The 23,061-nt window shown below is 43.6% G+C and overlaps 1 protein-coding gene across 1 annotated transcript in view; it reads right to left on the bottom strand.

Annotated features, from left to right (window-relative positions):
* The window catches only part of UPK1B (uroplakin 1B), a 29,761-nt gene that overhangs the window by 5,641 nt on the left and 1,059 nt on the right, over window positions 1–23,061 (bottom strand). Inside the window, exons 2-6 of the mRNA XM_044251439.1 lie at window positions 11,972–12,059; window positions 10,741–10,941; window positions 8,246–8,320; window positions 7,419–7,541; window positions 4,630–4,809 (exon numbers count right to left, since the gene is read on the bottom strand). Of these exons, the coding sequence (XP_044107374.1) occupies window positions 4,630–4,809; window positions 7,419–7,541; window positions 8,246–8,320; window positions 10,741–10,941; window positions 11,972–12,040 (648 nt within the window). The 5' untranslated portion in view covers window positions 12,041–12,059. The remainder of the gene's footprint in view (window positions 1–4,629; window positions 4,810–7,418; window positions 7,542–8,245; window positions 8,321–10,740; window positions 10,942–11,971; window positions 12,060–23,061) is intronic.

Raw genomic sequence — 23,061 nt, 5'->3', positions numbered from 1 at the left:
TCTCTTTTTTAAAAAATTGTAGCATAAAGTACAATACAAAGTATTCGTAATAAAATTTGAGTACATATTCTCTCCCTACAGAATTATTTGGCGATTTTTTATTTTTTTGAGGGGAGAGGTACCTTTGGTTTGTTTATTCTTAAATGAAAGTGCTTCTGATCTATAAATATCAAAGTTTTTTTTTTTAACCATTAAAGGAACCCCTGTTTGATGCTGTCTAAATTCTCATTTGCTATCAAATTTCAGCATATCTTTATTAGATTCCAGTGAGACTTTGAGAAGCCAAGGTGTGTGTGCCAACGATTCATTTTGGATTAATCAAATCATTCATTGATGCATGCCATGATCCAGTGAGTTTTTATACGTGGCAGGCTCTGTTCCAGTCACCATGCAAAGTGCTGGAGTAAAACACACACATGAGGTTAGAGCTGCAGCCTAAGTGACCTGTGCTAAAGCTCTGGGAGAAGTCTAGTGAATGCAGCAGCCAGGGGGTTCCATGGGCCACTGAGGTCCAGAGGGAAATGTCCTCAAAAGGCTGACCTTGAAGTTCAGCCCCTACCCCGAGGCTATAGATAACCACGTGAGGTTCCATCTTTCGGACCCTGTTCCAGGCCCTTGTTAACCCACTTATGCCCCCTGACTTTGCTAAGCCTTTATTTCTCTCCTATTTACTTTTCTCTATCTACGTTACAGGCATCTCCATTCACCTACTCACTCAAGTAAAAAAATCTGAAATTATCTTTAACTGTTCTTCTCTTATCCAACATCAAATACTTAAGCAAAACCTTTTGGGTCTACTTTAAAAATACATCTCAAATCCAAACACTCATTACTTCTGGCCCCCGCCTTGGTCCACTATGGTCTCTCTCCAGAATTACTACAACAGCCTCTTCACTGGTCTCTCTGGGGCTTGAGTCCACGGTTGGCACCCTACTTATCTTTATACAGTGCCAGAAAGATGCTTGTAAAACATAAATCAGATCACTTCAAATCCCTGCTCAAAAGAAATGGCTCTCTACCACCCTTAAAATGAAATTCTGAGTCCTCACAATGGCCTACCAGACTTGTCTGATGTGGCTCTGCCCCTCTCTATGAGCCCAGTGTCCTCTTCCAGAGGCTGTTTCCCTGTAAAGCTAATGAGCTTAAGCTCCAGGGCTGCTTACTTATAAGACCATTTCAAGGCCCTGTGCCTAATTTTGTATGCATATTTTTAATTGTTTTTCCTAAGGAGTGTATCCTTCCATACAGATTCCAGCCCTACAAAATCTAAAGCATCCCAGTCTTCAACTCTTCCTTCACTCATTCTGGCCTTACCACACTGATGTCCTTGATGTTCTTGTGAAAAGCTAAGAATGCTCCCACTTCGGAGCCTTTGCACCTGCTGCCTCCTTTGCTTAGAACTCTCTTCCTCAATCTTCTTTAAGTGTCTCATTTCCCCCATTTAATTCAGAACTCTGTGCAAGTATCCCCCAACGAAGCTTTTCTTGACCACCATAGGGAAAAACACTCTTTCTCCCGTCATTCCATATACACTCACCCTGCTTTACTTCTGCTCATGGCATTTACCAGGAATTTATCATGTATTAGTTTGGTAACTTGTTTGGTGTCTCTCTCCCATGCTACAGTGCAAGTACGAGGCAGGGATTTTTTTTGTGCTCGTGGCTGAATCTCTAGCACAAGTGCCTGGCACAAAGTAGGCACCTAATAAATGTTGGTAGAATGAATGGAGCCCGACATGAAGTAATGATTACAAGTGACACAATAGTTCATGAACACTCCTATATCCATTACTCACGGATCCTACTAACAATCCTTGGAGGGGGTCGTTTGTCCTAACAGGTACCCATAGAAACCACTTACGTCGGGTGCCAGGCACTGGGCTGGGCATTCAGCAGTGACAAGACAGACATTGGCATTGTTCTTAGAACTCACAGACAAAAGCCTCAGTTTTTTCACCTCTTCTAATTTAGTTCCTGCTCAGAGGGTGTGTTTTTTGTTTTTTTGTTTTTTCTTTTATCATTGTGCTGGTTTCCTTGATCTTCCTCAGTTCTGTAATAATGTTCCAGAGGTACAATGATCAGATTTTGCACACAGTATTTCTGGGCCAGGTGGACCATGAGTAAGAACATATGTATCTGCGACTGACAGGCTGTGTGAATTCCTGGTTAGTTTCTATTTTCCCCCACACCTATGAGGACATCCCTAATCTTGTTAGCCTTCATTTATGCAATGTAGATTTCGAAAACTACAATATGGATGTGAAAAAGAGCGTCATTCCCCTCTTCCACCACCCACCCGCCAAACAGTTCTCAGTGCTTGCTCTGGGCCAGGCAGTATGAGATGTACTGAAGATGTAGAATTAAGTAATGCACGGTCCTCAGGGAGACTCAGAAAAGATAGTGAGCAGAAAAGATCTGTGAGCAAATACTTACAATATGGCTCAGGGCTGCAATAACAGAAGTCAAATATAGGAAGAACTGGGCCATATTTTACTTGGTGGAAAGGGATTGCTATAGGAGAAGTAGCAGGACCTATGACTCAGAAAGAACGGTGGTGTGTGGAAATCTGGGGGACTGGGAGAGGGAGAGGCAGAAAGGTGTCGAGGGTGAAGAATGAGTGAGATTGAGGGAGTAGGAGCACAGGGAGCCTGGGAGCCGGGGACAGAGAGAAGAATTCCAGGTGCAGGACTTTGGCAGGGGAGTAGGGCTGCGAGATGGTAAGTTTGTAGTTGTGCAGCTAGTGGGGAGAGGAAGTAGAAATGTTAATAAGCACAGGTGAGACGAAGGAATCCTAGGGGAGGAGGTGGGAAGCATTGTCAAAACTCTTGGGGACTTTCCTCCCTACCAGAACATTACATGTCCAAGGGAGATCAGCTGATTATTTCATGACAAATACCCTTTCCTGCCCTTTCACAGAGCTGATACACTCTATACACAATCCAGTCCAATCAAGATACGTTTGTGTGGGCCTGTGCCAAGGTTGAAATACTGAAAGCATTTATTTCTCCTGAGAGTGATCATTATACTGCATATTGTGATAATGAGGAGCACAGTTAATTGTTACAGCAGTCTGAATGTAACTGATGCAGCAACAGTTGCTGAAAAGCTAAAATGGGTGGCTTTGAGGGACTCTGCAAAATAATCTGCATCATACCCATGTCCTTTTCTGGATGAACGCAACCAGTCCTAGTCCAGGAACGCTCCGAGGTGCGGCATGACGATCAGCTGCTCAGTGTCCTTCATTCTGAACGTGCCCTTTGGAGTATTTACTCACAGACTAAGGAGTCTGACATTTCTCAATATTTAATGAACTGGCACACAGCCAGATTCCCTCAAAGTGGTAACTCGCAAAACAGTAGAGGCATTTCAGAGGCTGATTCCAAGTATAGGAGAATTCTCCTCAGGCTTTTTGGGAATATTTCCAAGTTTTTTCTTGGCTTACAGTCTGGGCTCCTGAGCCAGACTGCTTGGGTTTGAATCCTGACTCAACTATTTACTAGCTGAGTGACCTTGGGCAAGGTGCTTCTTAAATCTCTGTGTCTCAGTTCCTCATCTGTAAAATAAGAATCATACTGAACCCTACCTTTGAGCCTTAAATGAGTTAATACACATATAGCACTTGGAACGATACCTGGTTTTAATAAGTACACAACAAATGTTAGTTTTCAGGTTCGTTTTATCATTTCCATCAGGCTGGAAATACCTTCTCAAAAACCATCTGTATGTAAACTGCCTTCTACCCAAATCATTAACTTAATATCCTATTAAGACCATCCTATATCACCACGGAATAATGAGGGTGGTTATATCATTACTGCATTTACCGTCACCAATTGCCACTGCTCTGGCACTAACAAAACATTCTTTTTGTATACACCCCTTCCAATTTACTTTTTTTTTTTTTTAAGATTTTATTTATTTATTTGCAGACAGAGATCACAAGTAGGCAGAGAAGCAGGCAGAGAGAGAGGAGGGAGCAGGCTTCCCACCGAACAGAGAGCCCAATGCGGGGCTTGATCCCAGGACCCTGGGATCATGACCTGAGCTGAAGGTAGAGGCTTTAACCCACTGAGCTACTCAGCCCCTCCATTTACATTTTTGCAAAAAGAGAACCAATCTTTGCGTAGTGAAAATAGTTTTTCAAGTACCAAGTCTATATTCTATTGTATAAACAGTTTGCATTTAAACAAAGTTGGGCTTTGCTATCACCATTCTCCTGTTCTGTTATTAAAATGTAGATTTTCGGGGCTCCTGGGTGGCTCAGTGGGTTAAAGCCTCTGCTTTCAGCTCAGGTCATGAACCTGAGGTCCTGGGATCGAGCCCCACATCGGGCTCTCTGCTCGTCGGGGAGCCTGCTTCCCCCTCTGTCTCTCTGCCTACTTGTTGTAATCTCTATCAAATAAATAAATAAAATCTTAAAAAATAATAAAAATAAAAGAAAGAAATGTTGATTTTCCCAGAACAGCCCTAGATTAGCATCTGCATTTTACTGACAGAGAAGGAAATAGTTGATGTGAGGTTTAGGGCAAAATGATGCAGAATCCTTCATGAGACGTTACGACTATAGTTCACCAGTCTTTCCCTCATAAAGAGCAGAAAACCTGGCAGGTGTTGGGCAGAGGGGACTCACCTCTTTGTGATAGTACCCGGGCACTCCTAGCTTGCAGGCCTCCACATTGAGAGGTTCTTTCAGACTGTTCATCACACAGCACTGACGAGGCCAGGGATAGTCGGCATCATTATTCGCAGTCCGGAAGGCAGATGTGTATCTCTGCCAGTCTGACGGGCCATTGACACCACAGCAGTGGTCCTGTCAGCAGAGCAGAGATGCAGAATTCTCTTCATGCTGCTTGCTACAGCCATCAGTGTAGCAACTGAGATTATACAGAGAAAGAAGATATGGAAAATGTACCATATCTTACGTTTCCTAGAATTCCCCAAATGAGAGCGGAGGGTATTGATAACCTACATTTTAAAACTTACAAAATACTTCACCCTTTGTTACTCCACTAGCCGCTAATGAACTCTGAAGCCTCTGATAAGTTCAGCTCCCTCCTACGCCTCACTTTCCTTCACTGTAAAATATGACTTTGTTTCCTTCACAGTCCACGGTCCTCAGAGTTCCTGTGAGGATGAAATTAGCTAATGTGCCCAACCTGTCTAGTACAGTGCCTGTCCCATAGTAAGCCCTTACTTATTAAGGGTCAATCATTAATACTAATTAATTACTTAACCAATGTTAATTAATATTAATAATCAATACCAATTAATTAATTATTAATACTAATATCTTGATACAGCAATGTGAGGGAGGTATGATTATTCTCATATGACACATGAGCAAATTGAGAGTCAGAAAATTAAAATCTTTAGTGGTAAAGAAGTAATGAGTAATTCCTGTTGTTTTACATTTCTGTACTTTTAACATATTCTAGAGTAATTGTGTATTACATTTATAACGGGAGAAAATAAACTGGAAAAAAATAACCCAAACCTGGTGACATAGGGCTCTGCCTCTACACAGGAGAGGAAGATCAAGGAACAGAACACATAGCTAACATCCTTACACTCTGGATAGAGTTGAAGACAGAAGATAAAACATTCTTCGTATCACTTTAGTTCCTTAGTAGAAGTTCTGCTAAAATGTTTCAAGGGAAGAAATTAAAATTACAGGCCCCTCTCAACTTTCAGAATGAATTACTTTCAGACAAATCTGATGGTAAATTAGCTGTCTTTACTTATTTTTAAATTTTATTTACTTATTTGAGAGAGAGGGAGCAAGCGCAAGCAGAGTGAGGGGCCGAGGGAGACGCAGACTCCCTGCCAAGGAGGGAGCCCAACACGGGGCTCAATCCTGGGACCTTGGGATCTTGACCTAAGCCAATGACAGATGTTTAAGCCACTGAGCCACCCAGGTGCTCCAAATCAGCTGTCTTTAAAGCAGATTCTATTTTGCCATAGAATTTGAAAAATCCTTGGCTAGGAAATACTTTTCTTGTATTTTGATCTGAGCCTTTTGGAGGGAAAATGGTTAAGTTCAGACTGGGTTTTTAGAAGTTGGTAAGAAGATTTTTCGGATGTGTGGGCATTTGCATTTTTACTTGAAGAGCTTAGCTCTTGTTAATGGAGTGGAAAAAGTACATGACCTATAGTCAGACGAGTAGGTAGAAAATAAAAAAGGTCCTAATGGGCTAAAAAGAATTATTGGAATGAGAATATTCAGATAAATGAAGGAAGTGATAGAGAATAGGGGGTAAAGAGACAGCAAAGAGGGAGCAGAGGCTACAAGGTGCACTGTGAGCCAGTAGAGGGGAAGGGGAGGCAGGGACAGTGTGAGAGTTGGATCAGATTAGGGTTTAGTTAGGGATAGATATTCATATACATAAGGCAATTCAGGGGTAACAATGGATATTCTGAAAGACTTGGATTTTTGATGATATTTAAGGTAAACTTGTATATAAGGTATGATGGCCAGTGACAGAAAAGTGGACAATCAAGTCAGGTCATAGCCCATGGTCCTTGGCAGGACTAGCCCATTGGTACTAAATAAGCAAAATAGGTAATAATTGCCCCTTGAGTTCACTGTGATGTGGAGGAAGCAAACTTGTTCTTCCAGTGTAAATGATGCTTGAGTTCTAAGAGATAGTGCATGTGATTTATCTAAATTTCTTTTTTTTTTTTTTTTTTTTTTAAATTTTTTTTTTTTTTTAAGATTTTATTTTATTTATTTGAGAGAGAGAGACAGTGAGAGAGAGCATGAGCGAGGAGAAGGTCAGAGGGAGAAGCAGACTCCCCATGGAGCTGGGAGCCCGATGTGGGACTCGATCCCGGGACTCCAGGATCACGCCCTGAGCCGGAGGCAGTCGTTTAACCAACTGCGCCACCCAGGCGTCCCTATCTAAATTTCTTAACAGTGTCATTATCCCTAAATGGAAGTTAATCAACATCATAGCTCAAAAATAAAATATAGATCTAGGGGTCCCACTGAGTGATGTGCACACAAGAGGAATAGATAAGAAGAATGAATGAGAATGAATGAAACTCGCCCATGTCCAGTCTCTTTTTCTTTTCCTTTTCCCTTTCTTTCTTTCTTTTTTTTTTTTTTTGAGAGAAGAGAGAGTCCATGTGAGCAGCAAGGGAGAGGCATAGGGAGAGGGAGAGAGAGAATTTGAAGCAGACTCCATGCCCAGCCCAACACAGGACGCTATCTCACAACCCTGAGATCATGACCTGAGCTGAAATCAAGAGTCAGACGCTTAACCCACTGAGCCATGCAGGGGCCCCAGTCCAATCTCTTTTTGAATGAAACCACCCTAGAAGCTGTGTTCCCCATTGTTTAACTTCACTGCCATCCATACCTTCACTCCTGGATACTGGTTGAGGTACAGAATGCTATCTCCCCAAGGCTGCAGGCATTACCTGGAGCATGAGTCTGTCCCAAGTCTTGGTGACTCCATTATTTTTCCATTGGTCATCATTGTTTGGAGGGCTATTGTTTTGGTACCTCTCCAGCATCTGCTTCAGGAAGAGGTTGGGCGTGAACTATGGTGGGAGGAGACAACAAAAGGAGAGTTAGCCCGCGCGTCCAACAAGGAAGCAGAGTGATGTGCCTTGCCTGTTGCTAGGGTCACTGATCATTATCTCCCGGACTAAAACTGTCTGTAGAGGCCCCAAGAAAGGGTAGGATGGGTGTGAGGCTCTGGATGGCTGAAGTCCCCACGAAGGGAGACGTTTTCCTTCTCCCTTCTTCCCATGTTCAAACAAATCCCAGTGAGACCAAGGTGGGCAGGCATTTTACAGTGGCCTAGGCTTGGAAGTGGAGAAAAGGAGAGAAAACAAGATGCTGAGTTGAGGGGAAGTCTTAGATGTGGTGGACTGTTGATTATCCTATGGAAGAGCTGATGGCCACCATAGAGTGGGACGAGCATAGCAGTACAAGCTTGGGCCCCCTGAGTTGCTCTGCTTGGACTCAGGATTCTCCTCTTTCACTTACCAGCCGTGTAATCTTGGACAAGTTACCTCACCTTTTCAAGTCTCATTTCTTTATCTATAAAGTGACCATTGTGATAATACCTATTTCATGGAGTTATTATGAGGATTAAGGAAACTTGTATATTTAATATTAATGCACATATTAGCATGCCTGGTACAGACTAAGGGCTTAATACATGTCAGCTATTATATTTTTATGACAATGACGACTCTTATGATCATTTCCACTCTGTGCTCTTTGTGACTGTACTCACGAAGTCTCGTTGTGTTGCTGCTGTGATACAAGATGCCACTTCAAAGCCATATACTATAAACATCAGAATGAAATACTGGAAGGGAAACAAGTGGGGGAAAAAAAAGAATTACATTTGTTTCCAAAGAGAGAATTAAAAAAAAATAATTGTTATATCTTTCAGCATATTCATCTAAGTCAAAGCATCCAATCATTAATGAAATTATTCAGCAAACCCTCGTGGATCAGCTGTTTGGAGCAAGACTTGGTACCAGGTGCTAATCTGCTCAATTCCCTCCTTATGCCCAGAGAACAAATGACTATTGAATACAGAGCTTTCTCAGCCCAGTGAGAAATGTCTTGTCTACATTGCTATTTTAAGTGAGAAAAACATGCAAGCAAAGGCACTGATGTGCGCCTGCATGTGATCGTTCACTGGCCGGCAAGACTGTCTTGGTGGATCAGACGCTCTATAGAGCTTCATAAAATCCCTCTCAGTGAGAGAAATTTTCTTTATGGTTTACTGAAACTGTAGAAGTACAGAGGTCAGACAAGATGAACTGGATGATGTTTAACACCCAGCGCCCCTCCTGCCAAGCGTCCAGTCTCCCAGGAAAGGAGTGGGAGGCTCCTAGTACGCAGGCCTGCGCCGGCTCTCATCCCTCAGCCCCTGGGTTCCCAGGTATGGGGCAGGCGAGGAGAGCACACCCCACTGTGTGTCGCTGTCGTGTGTCTGTGTGTCCACACTTGCACAGGTGCACACACACTTTCGCACGATGCCTCCCCACCACTCTGCCTCTATTTATGACTGGAAAATATCTCAACAGCAAGTTGCCTCTGATTCTGGGATGGGAACTCTTTGCAAGGGTCTGTCTTTGCTTTCCTCAGCCTTGTGTATTCGCATCGGGTCCCTGGGTTCTCCCAGGGAAGGGGCGCTGCTGTCGGTGTACGTGGGGAAGGGCAAGGACAACTGTGCTCTTTCCCTGGGCAGGGACGGCTCGCTGAGCAGGACCCTGGGCTGCCCGAATGACTCAGCCACTAGTCACAGAAAGATTATGGCCTTTGATTAATCAGAGGCCTCATAACATTTGCTACTTGTTTTTTGTCAGGAGCTTTCATGATGGGGGGCACCTGGCTGGCTCAGTCCTTAGAGCATGTGACTTTTGATCTTGGGGTTATGAGTTTGAGACCCACATTGGGTGTAGAAATTACTTAAAAATAAAATCCTTTGAAGAGGAAAGGAGAGAGAGAGAGAGAGCGCGCTTTGAAGGTTCTCCTTAAAGAGGCTCGGAAACCCCTCAGAGACACTTCAGAAAGGGGCCTCCGGGTGCAGGAGTTTTTTCTATCAGCCCCTGGGAAGGTGCCTTGTTCCTTCTCTTTGCAGAGCACAGTGAAGAATGTTCTCTCTCAGCTGTGTCAGGCATACAAGGCTGGCCCAAAGTGAGACTGGGATGCAGGTGAAACTTGTCTCTGGAGACACCTGCCCGTCCTCTCCATTTCCCTGCATTCTTTCCCGTGCCTGAAAAAAGTGGGTGCTTTTGCCCTGGAAATAACTCATGCTGAAGGAATCAGAGAATGTAATGTTCTGCATTCCCTGGGTGCCAGGACAATGTTTAGATCACAGGAAAAGTAAACCAACAAGCATCTTAGGTTGCTGGGCTTGTTTCGTAAAGATGTAGCTCAGGTCCTGCGACATTTGGATAGGAGAGTTATTTCAGGGTGGGGAGTGGGTGTGGGACCCCATCACAGTGTGAGAAACCATTGTTCTGAGCATGAGGGCAGAGAACAGAGGTCTAGACCCAATACCAAGGTTTCCTAGCTCTGTTGGTTGCACATTTGCTTCCATCTGCAAAGCAAGGCTTGACCTGGCTGTCTGTGGCTCAGGGCAGAAGCCTGTCTGTGGGGCACAGGGTTAGGAGCTGAAGTTGTACTCTATAGTGCTGTGCATCAAGGTTTTCTAGAGTCCCTGAAAAGTAGAGTGGATGCAAAATATGAGAAATGCAGGTCATTATATAAAATCATCATCCTTGAGCTCAAAAATGAGCTCACACTTTCTCTTAAAAATTCATGCATATTTTGTATTTTATATCCTAAAATGTCAATGACTGATTAATATTAAAATCATACTTGAGACTACTTATTGTCAAGAGAAAAAAAAATCCAATGATCATGTTCTCAGTCTATCTCTCCCTTGGCCTAGGTAGCTCCTGGCCATACCTGCTGGAGGCATACCAACACCAGGTAGAGAAGCACGGATTTGGAAAATACTCAACAGGGTCACCTCCAGGTTGCTCCCCTGTGGGTTCTCTGTACTGGAATCTTCTGGACTTGCAAGAGTGGAGGACATCCTTGCCCCCCACATGGATAAGCTTCACTGCAGGGCAAATCTTGACCTCCTTTTCACCTCTCACCTGGCTCTCTCTGCTCCTACCTGCCCCACAAGCCAAGTCACTGTCTCAGGGAAGAAAAAACAGTCCATCAAAATCAATCCAACTGTAGAGAGTTTTAAGGCCTCACCGCCAGAAGAATTTTCCTGTTGGACTTCATGATGCCTACAATGCCTAGAACGGACAGACAGAAGAGGCAGATGCCGACAAACATGCCAATCCAGGCTGCCCCGTAGATGTCATCGTTGTCGGTGGCTTCAAGCAATGGGTAGAGGCTGTGCTGGTCAGATACGAAGAAGATGCACTCTGCGGTCAGGGCGATGCCGCACATCTGGGAGCAAAGGGTGTTCTATCAGGCTGGTGGTCAGGAGAGCAGCGTTGGGAAAGGGGTGCAGAAGTGTGGGGAGAGGGTTATGAGAGAGACTCACTCTGTCCCTGTGTAGGCGCAAAGCCATGGATTTAAATGCATTATGAGGAAATCAAACAGCTCCTTCCATCCTATTAATAACTTGCATGCTTCCTCCCACACGTCCCTCTGTCTAATTGTTATTTGGGAAAAGACCCAGGAAATTTTAGACCATCTAGAGTCCTTGGGGCATGAACCACTCAACAATATCTTCTTGTATGGAGATAACTTCAGAGCCCCTCTTCCACTGCCCTTCCCTCAAATTCCTGAATTGTAATATTGAAACTAGTCCTGGTCGTACTCATCAGTGCCAGAGATCCAAGGAACCTTGGTGGTTATCTTTCCCACACCCTGCCTTTCATGGATGAGGGCTCTTGGCCTTGAAAGTCGGTGACTTGTCCAAAGTCCTGTGGAGATGGAGGCAGGACTGGCTTAGAGCCAGTGATCCTGACTCTCAAGTGTTCTGTCAGTACACAGAGCCCACACGGTCAGGACTCTGAGCCACTGTCACATCCTGGTACTGACCTCTGCATGATGAGGACATGATAAGGAATGGTAAGGAATGCAAACATCGGTCCCCAACAGCCTTAACAGAACAGTTCTGTGGAAATCAAACCAAGGTGAAGTAGGAAAGGAACACCAAAATGTGCATGTGGTGGGAATGTTTGGACACTGACTGTGGTGGACGTGGCTTCTTTCAGATTTCTGTATTCGAAAGTTGGGAGGGAAATAACCTTTTTTTTTTTTTTAAACCACGATCTTTCAACATATTACATAGTTACATATGATTATTTCTGTAAGTTCTAGCTAACATATTTTACTAACACATTTCCTGGAATCAAGAAAAGAGAGAGGAAGCCAGTAATTAGATCATTATTTTCCTTTAAACTCTCACTTTTGATTAATCCAAAAACTGTGATTACAGAAGGAACAGTGTTTCCTGAAAAATACTTACACCAACAATCACATTTCCAAAAATCAGCAGGCCCTGGAAGCAACGAACAGAGGAGTCATCTTTCGCCATTGTCGGGATTTGGCACAAGCTGGAGACACAGTGGAGAAGAATACAGCTGAGTGGGACCAGGTGACAAGTGACGCTCGTTCCACGACATGCCTACCTCACACCATTGCGGATCAGCTTCCCGCGTTTGAAGCATTCAAACCAAAGTCGGGCAATCATTTAGCAGGGAAGGAAATTTGATTACTAAATTCAGGAATCGTTGCAATTATTTTTTTAACCGTAATTTTACTGAGAAGTAAAAAAAAAAGGAAAGCCTGCTGGAGTTTGATTGATGACTTTCAGTTGTCCTTTAAGGTGTGGAATACACAGATTGCACATGTTTGTGTGATGAACCGAGGTCCTGGGCATCGGCAAGGGCAGACGTGGGAAGACTGGGCAGTGGTCCTGGCATGGCTCTTCCTGCCCTTGGTCACAGCGAACCGAAACCCAAAAGGCAAACCCATGGGCAGAGTAGGCAGATGGGGCCCATATGGACTACAGACATCTGTTAAAAACCATTATTATCAGAATATTTTTTACCTTCAAAAATAGTTGGCAATTTAAAAAAGTACCCTGCTTATTTGCCCAAAAGATAAAAAAAAAAAAATACAGATTTGAAGGGGCACCTGCACGCTGATGTTTACAGCAGCATGTCAACAAGAACCAAACTACGGAAAGAGCCCAGATGTCCATTGACTGATGAATGGATAAGGAAGATGTGGTATGTGGTATCTAAATACACATTTATCTATACACACACACACACACACACTCCAGAATATTACTCACCCATCAAAGATAAAAGAAATCTTGCCATTTGCACTGATGTGGAGGGACCTAGAGGGTATTATGCTAAGTGAAATAAGTCAATCAGAGAAAGACAATTATATGGTCTCACTGATGTGTGGAATTTAAGAAACAAAACAGAGGAGCATAGAAGAAGGAAAGGGAAAATAAAATAAGACAAAAACAGATAGGGAGGCAAACCGCAAGAAACTCTTAACTCTAGAGAACAAAGTGAGGGTTGTTGGTGAGGGTGAGGGATGGGCTAAATGGGTGATGGAAATTAAGAGGGGCACTTGCTGAGATGAGCACTGGGTGTTATATGTAAGTGAGGATTCACTAAACTCTGCTCCTGAAACCAATACTACACTATACGTTAACTAACTTGAATTTAAATTAAAACTTGGAAAAAAAAAAAGTAAGTAAAAATAAAAAGTACCCTGTTGCACCAGGCAGGGAGTGGGAGAAGAGGGGCTGGCGTATAGCTCCTTCCATGTGCTGCTCTCCTCAGTGCTTCTCCCACACACACTCACAGCCCAATTAGGTAGAAAAAGAAAAAAGGGTGAGGAGCCTCATTCTGCAGGTGAGGACACCGAAGCTTTAGTTTAGGTACTTAAGATCCGTGGGGTCATGCAACCAGTAAGTGGAAGAACTAGGCTGGAGACCTTGGTCTGAGGGACTCTGGAGCCCAAGCTCATTCACCAGCCCAGAATGGCTCCCAGAAATTATTTACAAGGTGTAGTGCTTTGTATGGTACTAAAAGTAAGTGGGGCCTCTCTCTCCTTGAGGAGTCTTGGAAGGAACTTGAAGGTAAGTGTTTGGGTCAATTACTTTAGCTTTGGTACTTAAAATACCTTCAGAAAAGCTATCCAGGTTTCTTACCATGGTATTGATCTAAGTAACTAATTACTTCCTGCATTCATATACTAAATCAAAGGTCGCTAAGGTAGATTGCTGTAGTCTGGGATTTTATGCTCTGGTAGGGAAGCTAAGATATTTCCTAAATAACTTTACTACCATCTATTGAGACCCTAAGTGCTGCAGCAGTTCTGAATAGGGAAGACGTAAGCCTTGCAGAATGTGTATGGTTTTGATAAGTAAACTAGAGATGTAGGGCAGTGTGGGAGGAAGGTGGGGCTCACCGACATTCCAGGGAAAGGAAAAGTCAGGGAGCAGAGACCCAGAAGAGCAAGGTGACCATGAGGTAATACCTGAGGCAGTTTGGCTAACATCCCAGTTTGTATCGGGAATCAATGGAAGGCAAGTCTTCTGCTTGACTTAGCCCTTGCTAAAGTTTTAACTTTCATTGTTACATTCTAAGCATTAACAGGCTTCTACATCATCTCAACTTCTCTATTTTCCCTTACCCGTTTGCCTGGGCCACTGTGGGAAATGAAAGAATGAGTGTTTTGCGCCCAGAATTAGGAGCATTGTAGGTCCTCCATCAACGTGTGCTGAGTGACTAGAAGAAATCAGGCCATTGTTACAAGATCTTCCTGTGTAGTTTCTGCTTAGAAATGGCATTCATTCTTTCCTGCAATGTTTGCAGTAACTGTCACAGGCCAGACTGAGCCGAGCCTCAGCGCCCTGAAGGGGTTAATGCACAAACTCCACCAAGGGAGATCTTTTCTCCTGTGACCAGACCAGCCACACTGTCAAGTTCCTGACTGGTATGTACAGACATTTCTCCTGACCAGTTGAGTTACCATCTAGAGACAAAAATAAATAGACGGCGAAAGGTGAAAGTTCAGACAACTTTCTGAGTAAAGCGAAAAACCCCAGAGAAGCCAAGAGCAGCACCATTTTGACCAGTACGGATTAGGCACCCATTTGCTGGGTAAAGCTTGTTTGTCTTGATTCGTTGGGTTTAAAAGAAAGAAAGCAATTTGTTCTTTAAGGAATTTAAAGTGAGATTGCAGCGACGTGGATTCAAGCAAAAATGGCTGTATGCGGTCGAATAAGAGGGGAGACAGGACGAGGGATTTAAGGAAAAGGGGAGGCAGGCCACCCAAGAGGGGCTTTATTGGTCCCGAAAGGAGCTGAAGGGATTCTGAACATGGAATTTGGTCCCGGTGTCTCATTGAGCCTCCTAACACACTTTTGCAAAGACGACCAACCTCACTGAGTTTTATAAAGGGGAAGGAGACAAAGGAGTACTCTGTGCGAGAGTTGTCCGTCAGGACGGGGGAACCGTGCAGACAAGCGTGGAGGAAAGGAGGAGGAGGTAGATGAGGGGTTGCTTTGAGCAAAAGGAAGAATGAAGGGAGGAAATCTAGCCGGGCGTGCGGTAGGAAGTGCTGGGGTGGCCGCTGGACGGCGGGCTGACTTAAGGAAGGGCAGGGATACGGTGATGGGCATGACCGCTCTAGTCACTGACCGCTAGAATTTTTTCCTTTTGCCCCATGCATTCTCCTCTCCTTCAGGCCTCAGGGGATCAGTGGCTCATGATACCTTAGGAATTCACTCCCGTCTTCCCAAATAACAAAACAATGTTGAAAGCTGTCATTTCATGAGCGCTTATGACCCCCTCAGCTCGTGTTAGGCATTTCTGTTCATCTCTCAACAGATCCAAGAGATTGTTTTTGTTGTTGTTGTTTTGCGGAAATCTGTACTGGTTTCCTACAGCTGCTGTAACAAGTTACCACAAACTTAGTGGCTTAAAACAACACAAATGTAACGTCTGAAGTGGAGGTCAGAGTGTGAGGGAGTCTCACTGGGTTAAAATCAAGCTGTCAGCAGAGCCATCCTCCTGGAACATCCAGGGGAGAATCCGTTTTCTTGCCATTTCGCAGATGAAGAAAAGGAGGCTTGAGAGAATGCTTACTTTGCCTAAGGGCACATTGCCAGAAAATGCAAAAGCTCAGATTAAGGGGCACCTGGGTGGCTCAGTCAGTTAAGTCTCTGTGTCTGGCTCAGGTCATGATCCCAGGGTCCCAGGATGGAGCCCCATGTTGGGCTCCCTGCTCAGTGGGGAGTTGTGCATCTCCCTCTCCCTTTGCTGCCTCTCCTCACTCACGTGCACCCACCCTCTCTCTAGCTATTCCTCTCTATATCTCTCTCAAATAAATAAATAGATAATCAATCTTAGCTGAGATTCAAACCCAGGTCTGCCCGGCTTCAGATCATTTCCTTACACACTGCACAGTGTGTAAGACCTGTCATAGAGCTAATCTAAAAAGCAACACCTGACTCATTTCCTTACCAACAGTCAAGCAGAGAGAATAGGTCCGTTTTGCTGCTCGGATGATCTGCCTTTGCCAAGCTCAGAATCACTGGGCCTCTCTTCACTCATTTCTCCAGGTTCTTGTCTCCTAGGGTCCTTGGTACTGCACTTGTTTTTCTACATTTTCCCCAAATCCGATTCTGCACTCTCATGTTTTCCCAGAAAATTTGTTTAGATGTACCCCAAACCTGCATTTCTCTCACCCACTCCTAGGGACTGAAATTCTTGGAAGGAAAAGGTGCACATGTGCAGGTTAATGTGGGAGTAGACATTTATTAGCCTCTCCTTGGTCACCTGTATTTTATTCTAGGTCAGTGTCTGGGGGACCTAAAATATGTCTTGCATCTGCCAAATAGTCACAAATGTCAGGAGATATGGTGGTTAGGAAACTGAGTATAGGCTTCTCGTGGCTCATGCTGTGGCCTGGTGGCTGTGGTCTGTGAGGGCCCTGGACCTGGTATCAGAATGCCATGCTTCCAACCCCACTCTTGTGCAGCCTTTCTGTATACCCCTGGGCAGTGCCACTCACCGTCTACTTCCTCATTTATAAAATGGGTAAAACACAATGTGTTTGACAGGGTCTTTGTGATCACTGAGATAAAAGATGAGAGAAAGGTTTGCAAACACTCTGTTTATAAACCCAAGAAATTATGGTTAATAACCAGGGGCATATTTAGGTAAGGCAGGAAATTGGGCTATGGCTTTGCTTTATGTACCAGTGACACAAGGACCTTGCCAGGAGGTAACATCTTGCAGGTAGAGGGGAAGCAGCCCCTCTACCTTCCCTCTGTCCTCTGCATAGGGTATGCTCTGCTGTAGGGATCTACAGGCTTTACCCATGTGTGCTTCTTCTTATTTTCCATGGAAGGATTAATGGGGTGGGGTGGGGAATCATCTCTTTGGGACAAGAAAAAAGCTCCCCAGTTGTGCTTGGGGTGTGGCCAGAGTCAGGTACCAAGCAGCATGTCTGTATGGGAGGGAACCTCTCTGCATTCCATCCACATTCTTGAACAGTTAACACCCAGACCCTGGGCTCCATCCCTGGGCCTTTGGCTAGCTCTAGTGCCTCTGCTCCAGGCTGTGAGGTGATGTCCAGCTGACACCCAAGATTCTCTGCTGTGCATGGGCTTCAGAATTTACTTAGGGAGTACTCTGTTCCACTCCCCTATGCATTCTTTTCTCCTGGTATCAATGTACAAAGGGTTCCCTGCACCTTATTGCAAGAGTCTCGAAGCAGGAGGAGATGCTGGGACCCTGTTTCATTCATTTTTCTAGGTCCAAGGTGGCACAGTGCTTGACACATAGTAGGCACTCAGTAAATAATTTTGCTAAACCAAAGGCCAACAAAGTAGATTTTAGAATGTATATTTGAATGAATGAATGAATGAATGAATGAATATATGAGTGACTTGTTTGCCAAGACCTCTATTGCAGAACAGGTTAGAAAGTACAGTGAAGTGGGAAGAGCAGGGGCTTTGGAAAGACCTGGGTTTGAATCTCTGCTCTGCTACTTGGCAGTTTTTATTTTTTAAAGATTTTATTTGTCTGTCAGAGAGATAGAGAGAGAGCAAGCACACAAGCAGGGAAGAGAAGACTCCCTACTGAGCAAGGAGCCCAATGTGAGACTTGATCCCTGGATGCTGGGATCATGACCTGAGCTAAAGGCAGATATTGAACCCACTGAGCCACCCAAGCATTCCTGCTGCTTAGCAGTTTTGTGAGCTCAGGTAGTTTCTTAATCTTGTTGAGCTTCATCACTAAATGGGTATCCCAATAACTAACTCAAAAGTTTACTGTGGTACAGATGGCCCTTCTTTTCACCATATCTGTATCTTTGGGGTAAATACCTAGGAGTGCAATTGCAGGGTCGTAGGGAAGCTCTATTTTTAATTTCTTCAGGAATCTCCACACTGTTCTCCAAAGAGGCTGCACCAACTTGCATTCCCACCAACAGTGTAAGAGGGTTCCCCTTTCTCCACATCCTCTCCAACACATGTTGTTTCCTGTTTTGTTAATTTTGGCCATTCTAACTGGTGTAAGTTGATATCTCAATGTGGTTTTAATTTGAATCTCCCTGAGGGCTAATGATGATGAACATTTTTTTCATGTGTCTGATAGCCATTTGTATGTTCATATCTTCTGCCCATTTTTTGATTTATGGAAAGAACCAAGATGCCCTTCAACTGATGAATGGATAAGGAAGATGTGGTCCATATACATTATGGAGTATTATGCCTCCATCAGAAAGGATGAATACCCAACTTTTGTAGCAACATGGACGGGACTGGAAGAGATTATGCTGAGTGAAATAAGTCAAGCAGAGAGAGTCAATTATCATATGGTTTCACTTATTTGTGGAGCATAACAAATAGCATGGAGGACAAGGGGTGTTAGAGAGGAGAAGGGAGTTGGGGTAAATTGGAAGGGGAGGTGAACCACAAGAGACTATGGACTCTGAAAAACAATCTGAGGGGTTGGAAGTGGCGGGGGGGTGGGAGGTTGGGGTACCAGGTGGTGGGTATTATAAAGGGCACGGCTTGCATGGAGCACTGGGTGTGGTGAAAAAATAATGAATACTGTTTTTTCTGAAAATAAATAAATTGAAAGAATAAGTTTATTGTGAAAATTCAGTGAGAATATAGGTGAATACTAACACAGTATTAGTTACCCAAACAATATTCATTTTCCTTACCTTTGCCTCAATTTCTTGAAGTAGATAGACTAAGCCAACAGCCTTGAATGGGGGAAAACACCTAAAACTAGTGATTTAATTTTGTTTTAAAACACAGAGCCACATTTCAAAAGACATGTGATTTTAATATGAGATGCTAATATATAAAAGCAGATCAAAATTTGGCTGAAGCAAGAGTGGAGAGCTTTCCCTTATCAACTCTGAATTCCTGAGCCTCATGGTAAGCCCCAGAGTGGCTACCAACCAAACTTCTAGAACTAAAAGAAATGGAAGATGTGGGAAAAGTACTGAGCTAGAAGGTAGTTCCCAGGGAGTTAGGAGATGCTCAAGAGTGAAGTTGGAAAACTGCTCAAAATGTGAACAATGATATTACATCATTTCAGTGTCCAAATGACCTGTGTGGAACACTTCTAGGAAAGTTTCCTGGAAAACAGGCGACTTCCTTAATAGAAAGCTGGAGGAGCATCTGGGAAGGGTTCTTGGCATACTTGGAGCAGAAGCTACGTGACTTCTAGGAAAGAAAGCCATCAGGCCTGGCTCATCCTTCCGAGTTCTTTGCAGAATCTGGATGCCTGTGCACCAGGGCAGACTAATGAATTTATTTAAGTTAAAAGAAAAGTTTTTGTGTTTTTTTGTTTCTATTTTAAAAGATTTTATTTATTTGCCCAAGAGAGAGAGAGAGAGAGCAAGTGAGTGTACACAAGCAGGCAGAGAGGCAGGCAGAGGCAGCAAGAGAAGGAGGCTCCCTGCCAAACAAGGAGCCCCATGCCGTGCGGGACTCGATCCCATGACCCCAGGATCATGACCTGAGCTGAAGGCAGCAGCTTAACCCACTGAGCCACCCAGGTGCCCTAAAAGAAAAGTTTTGACAAATTTTCACACCGATGGCTGTTGAGAGAGAGAGAGAGAGAGATTAAAAATATATTGCCCTTACCAGAGAGTACAGGCCCAGAGAGAGAACAAAAAGAGAAACAGATGACACCAGTCTACCTACAGAATATAAACGAGGGTGTTCTCTAAGGCCTTGACTGGGATACAGTGCCCAGCTGTTTGGTGAAATACCAGTCTAGACACAGCTGTGAAGATATTTTAACAGATGTGATTGACATCTAAATCGATAGGCTTTGGGGAAAACCAATTACTCCCACAACATGGACGGGCCTCTTCCAGTGAGTTGAGGGCTTTAAGAGCAAAGACTGATTTCTGGAGGAAGAAGGAGTTCTGCCCCCAAACTGCAAAACAGAAAGCTCGTCTGCAGATTTCAGACTCAAGATTGTGGCATCAACTACTTTCCTGAATTTGCAGCAGCCCTACAGATTTCGGGCTTATGAGCCCCTGCAACCACATGAGCCATTTCCTTAAAACAATTGTCTCTTCGTTTGGCTGAAGATGTAGAGGCTTTGTAGTCAGTCCTCTCATTGTGCAAATGAGGAAACTGAGCTCCTGGAGGGGAAGTGACTTGTTCAAGATCACGGATGTGTTGTTTGCAGAGTCAAGATTCAAGTCCTGATCTCCTGACTCTTAACAAACTTTTATTGAGTTTGTCACTAATCATTCTTCCTTTTTTAGGTAGACACCACCTCCCTTTATGTTTCTTTAAAGTTGAGAGACAGTCCCATGCCCTACCCTGCTCTTTTCTCTTACAGATTAAGCCACGAAGAGAGCCATATAAACAAAGCTGGCAAGGAGAGAGCCTTCTGTCTTTGCCCTCCATTCAGTCTTCCTCCGTCTGTACCCTATTTTCTGAAATCCACAAGAGAATCATTCCTTTGCTCCTGATTGGAATGCACATCCATATAAAAGAGGCACGGTGAGTCTTATGAGTCCTCAATGTCAATGCCTCATTGTGAATGATTTTATCAAAACCCTTCCTTACACTTCCCAAAGGGAGAGGAAAGACATGTGAGGGAGAAAGAGACTCAAGGAGTGTAGAGTCTCAGTGGACTAACCTAACTCATGATCTGGGGTGTTGGGTCTGTTTTTTGTGGGTAGAGACTGAGTCCTGACAATATGATGTGCTTTCCCTCCTACCTTCCCTTGTAGCCTCCAGAATGTATCGTCTCTCTCAAATATGGAGTCTATGGAAACTTTCCCATGTTATTCCAAAGTAGCACTTCCCACAGAGGTATTAGGTTTCTTTTTTTAACTTGGCAGGGATAGCAAAAAAGCAAATGGGGTGAGGAGAATTTTAAAAGGTGGGATTGGTAGAGGACAGAGAGCCAAGTAGCGGCTGTCCACTTCAAAAATGTTATCACCCCTGACTGAAAGTATGCGGCTTGCCTCAAAATGTTTTCCACATTCAAGAATAGCCTCTGTGAGCCCCACCCTATGGAAAACTGCCCAGTGGCCTGGCACCATGATGATATATTAAATTGCTCAACATCCCAGAAGTGCCTTTGCTCTAAGGAATGCAAATGTTTGAAAAGGCTAGAGTTTGATTTCTTTTTTTTTCTTGTGCCCTCTTTCAGTTTGTTTTCTTATAAAAATTACTCATATCCATAATGTTGATGTTTCCAGACACATTGAATAAGTCTAAAAACCATTGCTCACTAAACAAACTACTTTCAAAGCAGAAGAAAAAGAAGTGAGACTCTCCCACCAAGCATGAGATCATTTTTTCAAGTTCATTACCTCTTTTCCTCACTCAAGTTTGTTGGACCAGAGAACACGCAAACCACACCTTAACCTCTAGCTCACTCTAGAGAAATTTGGATTAACAAAAGAATAAAAAAATAGAGAAATAGGAGAGGAAGAAATAAGAAACAGGCTGTGCTGTTGCCTTACCCCTGACCTCGAAACCCAGGACAAGAGTCGACAGTTATATGACTTAGAGGGGAGAAGAAAGATGGGTGTGGGGATTTTAGATCAGAACAATTGCTGGTCTGCTTAAGTTTAGGGTAGGATGAGTCCCTGGGGATGATGAAAAGAGGTGCTCATTCCCATGGCCATGACACCTAGGGCTCACAACATCCATTGGTTTTTCTTCCATTAAAGCTTTAAACCTGTTCTCACTAATATGGTAACTGGAAGCCCCATGTCGCTATTTTCATTCAAACCAGCTCAATTAAATAAAATTGAAATTCAATTCTTTAGTTGCACTAGCCCCATTTTAAGTGCTCAACAGCCACATGTAGTTATTGACTGTCTTACAGAATTTCCATCATCACAGAGTTCTATTGGAGAGCACTTCTCTAGACTCCTGATGCTTGTCACGTTCACCTTAGAGTCATTCAGTCACCTGAAGTCCGGACTAAGATGGAAGCAATGGCTCAGGCATTCTCAACCAAGTGAGGACCCTAAGTATGGGCCATGCCAGCGGGAGCCAAACCCCAGGGCAAGAATGCTACGGAGACTCCTGGGAGGTAAGATTAGAGCACCTCTTCATGAATTTGGTCTTTGCCCCAGTTAGGGAACATTAGGGGTGTGGGCAGCCTGCATGAGCTTATCAGTGTTTGCTCTTAGAAAGAATGTGAAGCAGGAGAGGTCAAAAATCCGAGATTTCATTTGTTTTTCTTTTTCTTTTCTTTTTTTTTTTAAAGATTTTATTTATTTATTTGACAGAGAGAGATCACAAGCAGGCAGAGAGGCAGGCAGAGAGAGAGGAGGAAGCAGGCTCCCTGCTGAGCAGAGAGCCCGATGCGGGACTCGATTCCAGGACCCTGAGATCATGACCTGAGCCGAAGGCAGCGGCTTAACCCACTGAGCCACCCAGGCGCCCTCATTTGTTTTTCTTAACTAAATGGTGTGTAAATTCCCCTTTGGATTTATAAGTCTTTATTCTTCCCAGGTAATTAAAAAAAAAAAAAAGTAAGTGAGTTGATTTTTAAGTCTATTGTAGCTGAAAGGAAAAAAAATCTGTTGCAGCAGAAAGCAAAATGAGAAAAGTTTCTCCTTGTTGAGAAGAGCTAATCAAAAGGAAAACCATTTCTTTACAAGATTTGAAAACTATTTAAATATATAAAAATACACATATATATCAAGAAACAGTCAACTGGGGCGCCTGGGTGGCTCAGTGGGTTAAAGCCTCTGCCTTCTGCTCAGGTCATGATCCCAGGGTCCTGGGATCAAGCCCCACATCGGGCTCTCTGCTCAGCGGGGAGCCTGCTTCTTCCTCTCTCTCTGCCTGCTTCTCTGCCTGCTTGTGATCTGTCTGTCAAATAAATAAATAAAATCTTAAAAAAAAAAAGAAACAGTCAACTAACTTTGTCTTGAAATTAAAAAGACATTGAAATTAATGAAATTCAAAATGTGTTCAAAATCTTTGAAACTAATTACAAGTGGGGTTTTAAACTTACATAAAATAATACTAGCATTATTTGAAATTTAATTCATATTACATGTAGACAT

The sequence above is a fragment of the Neovison vison genome, chromosome 6 (genome assembly GCF_020171115.1).
Source record: "Neovison vison isolate M4711 chromosome 6, ASM_NN_V1, whole genome shotgun sequence".
NCBI classification, from domain to species: Eukaryota; Metazoa; Chordata; class Mammalia; order Carnivora; family Mustelidae; genus Neogale; species Neogale vison.
The sequence above is the reverse complement of the archived record's forward strand: the minus strand, read 5'-3'. Positions and strand labels throughout refer to the sequence as shown.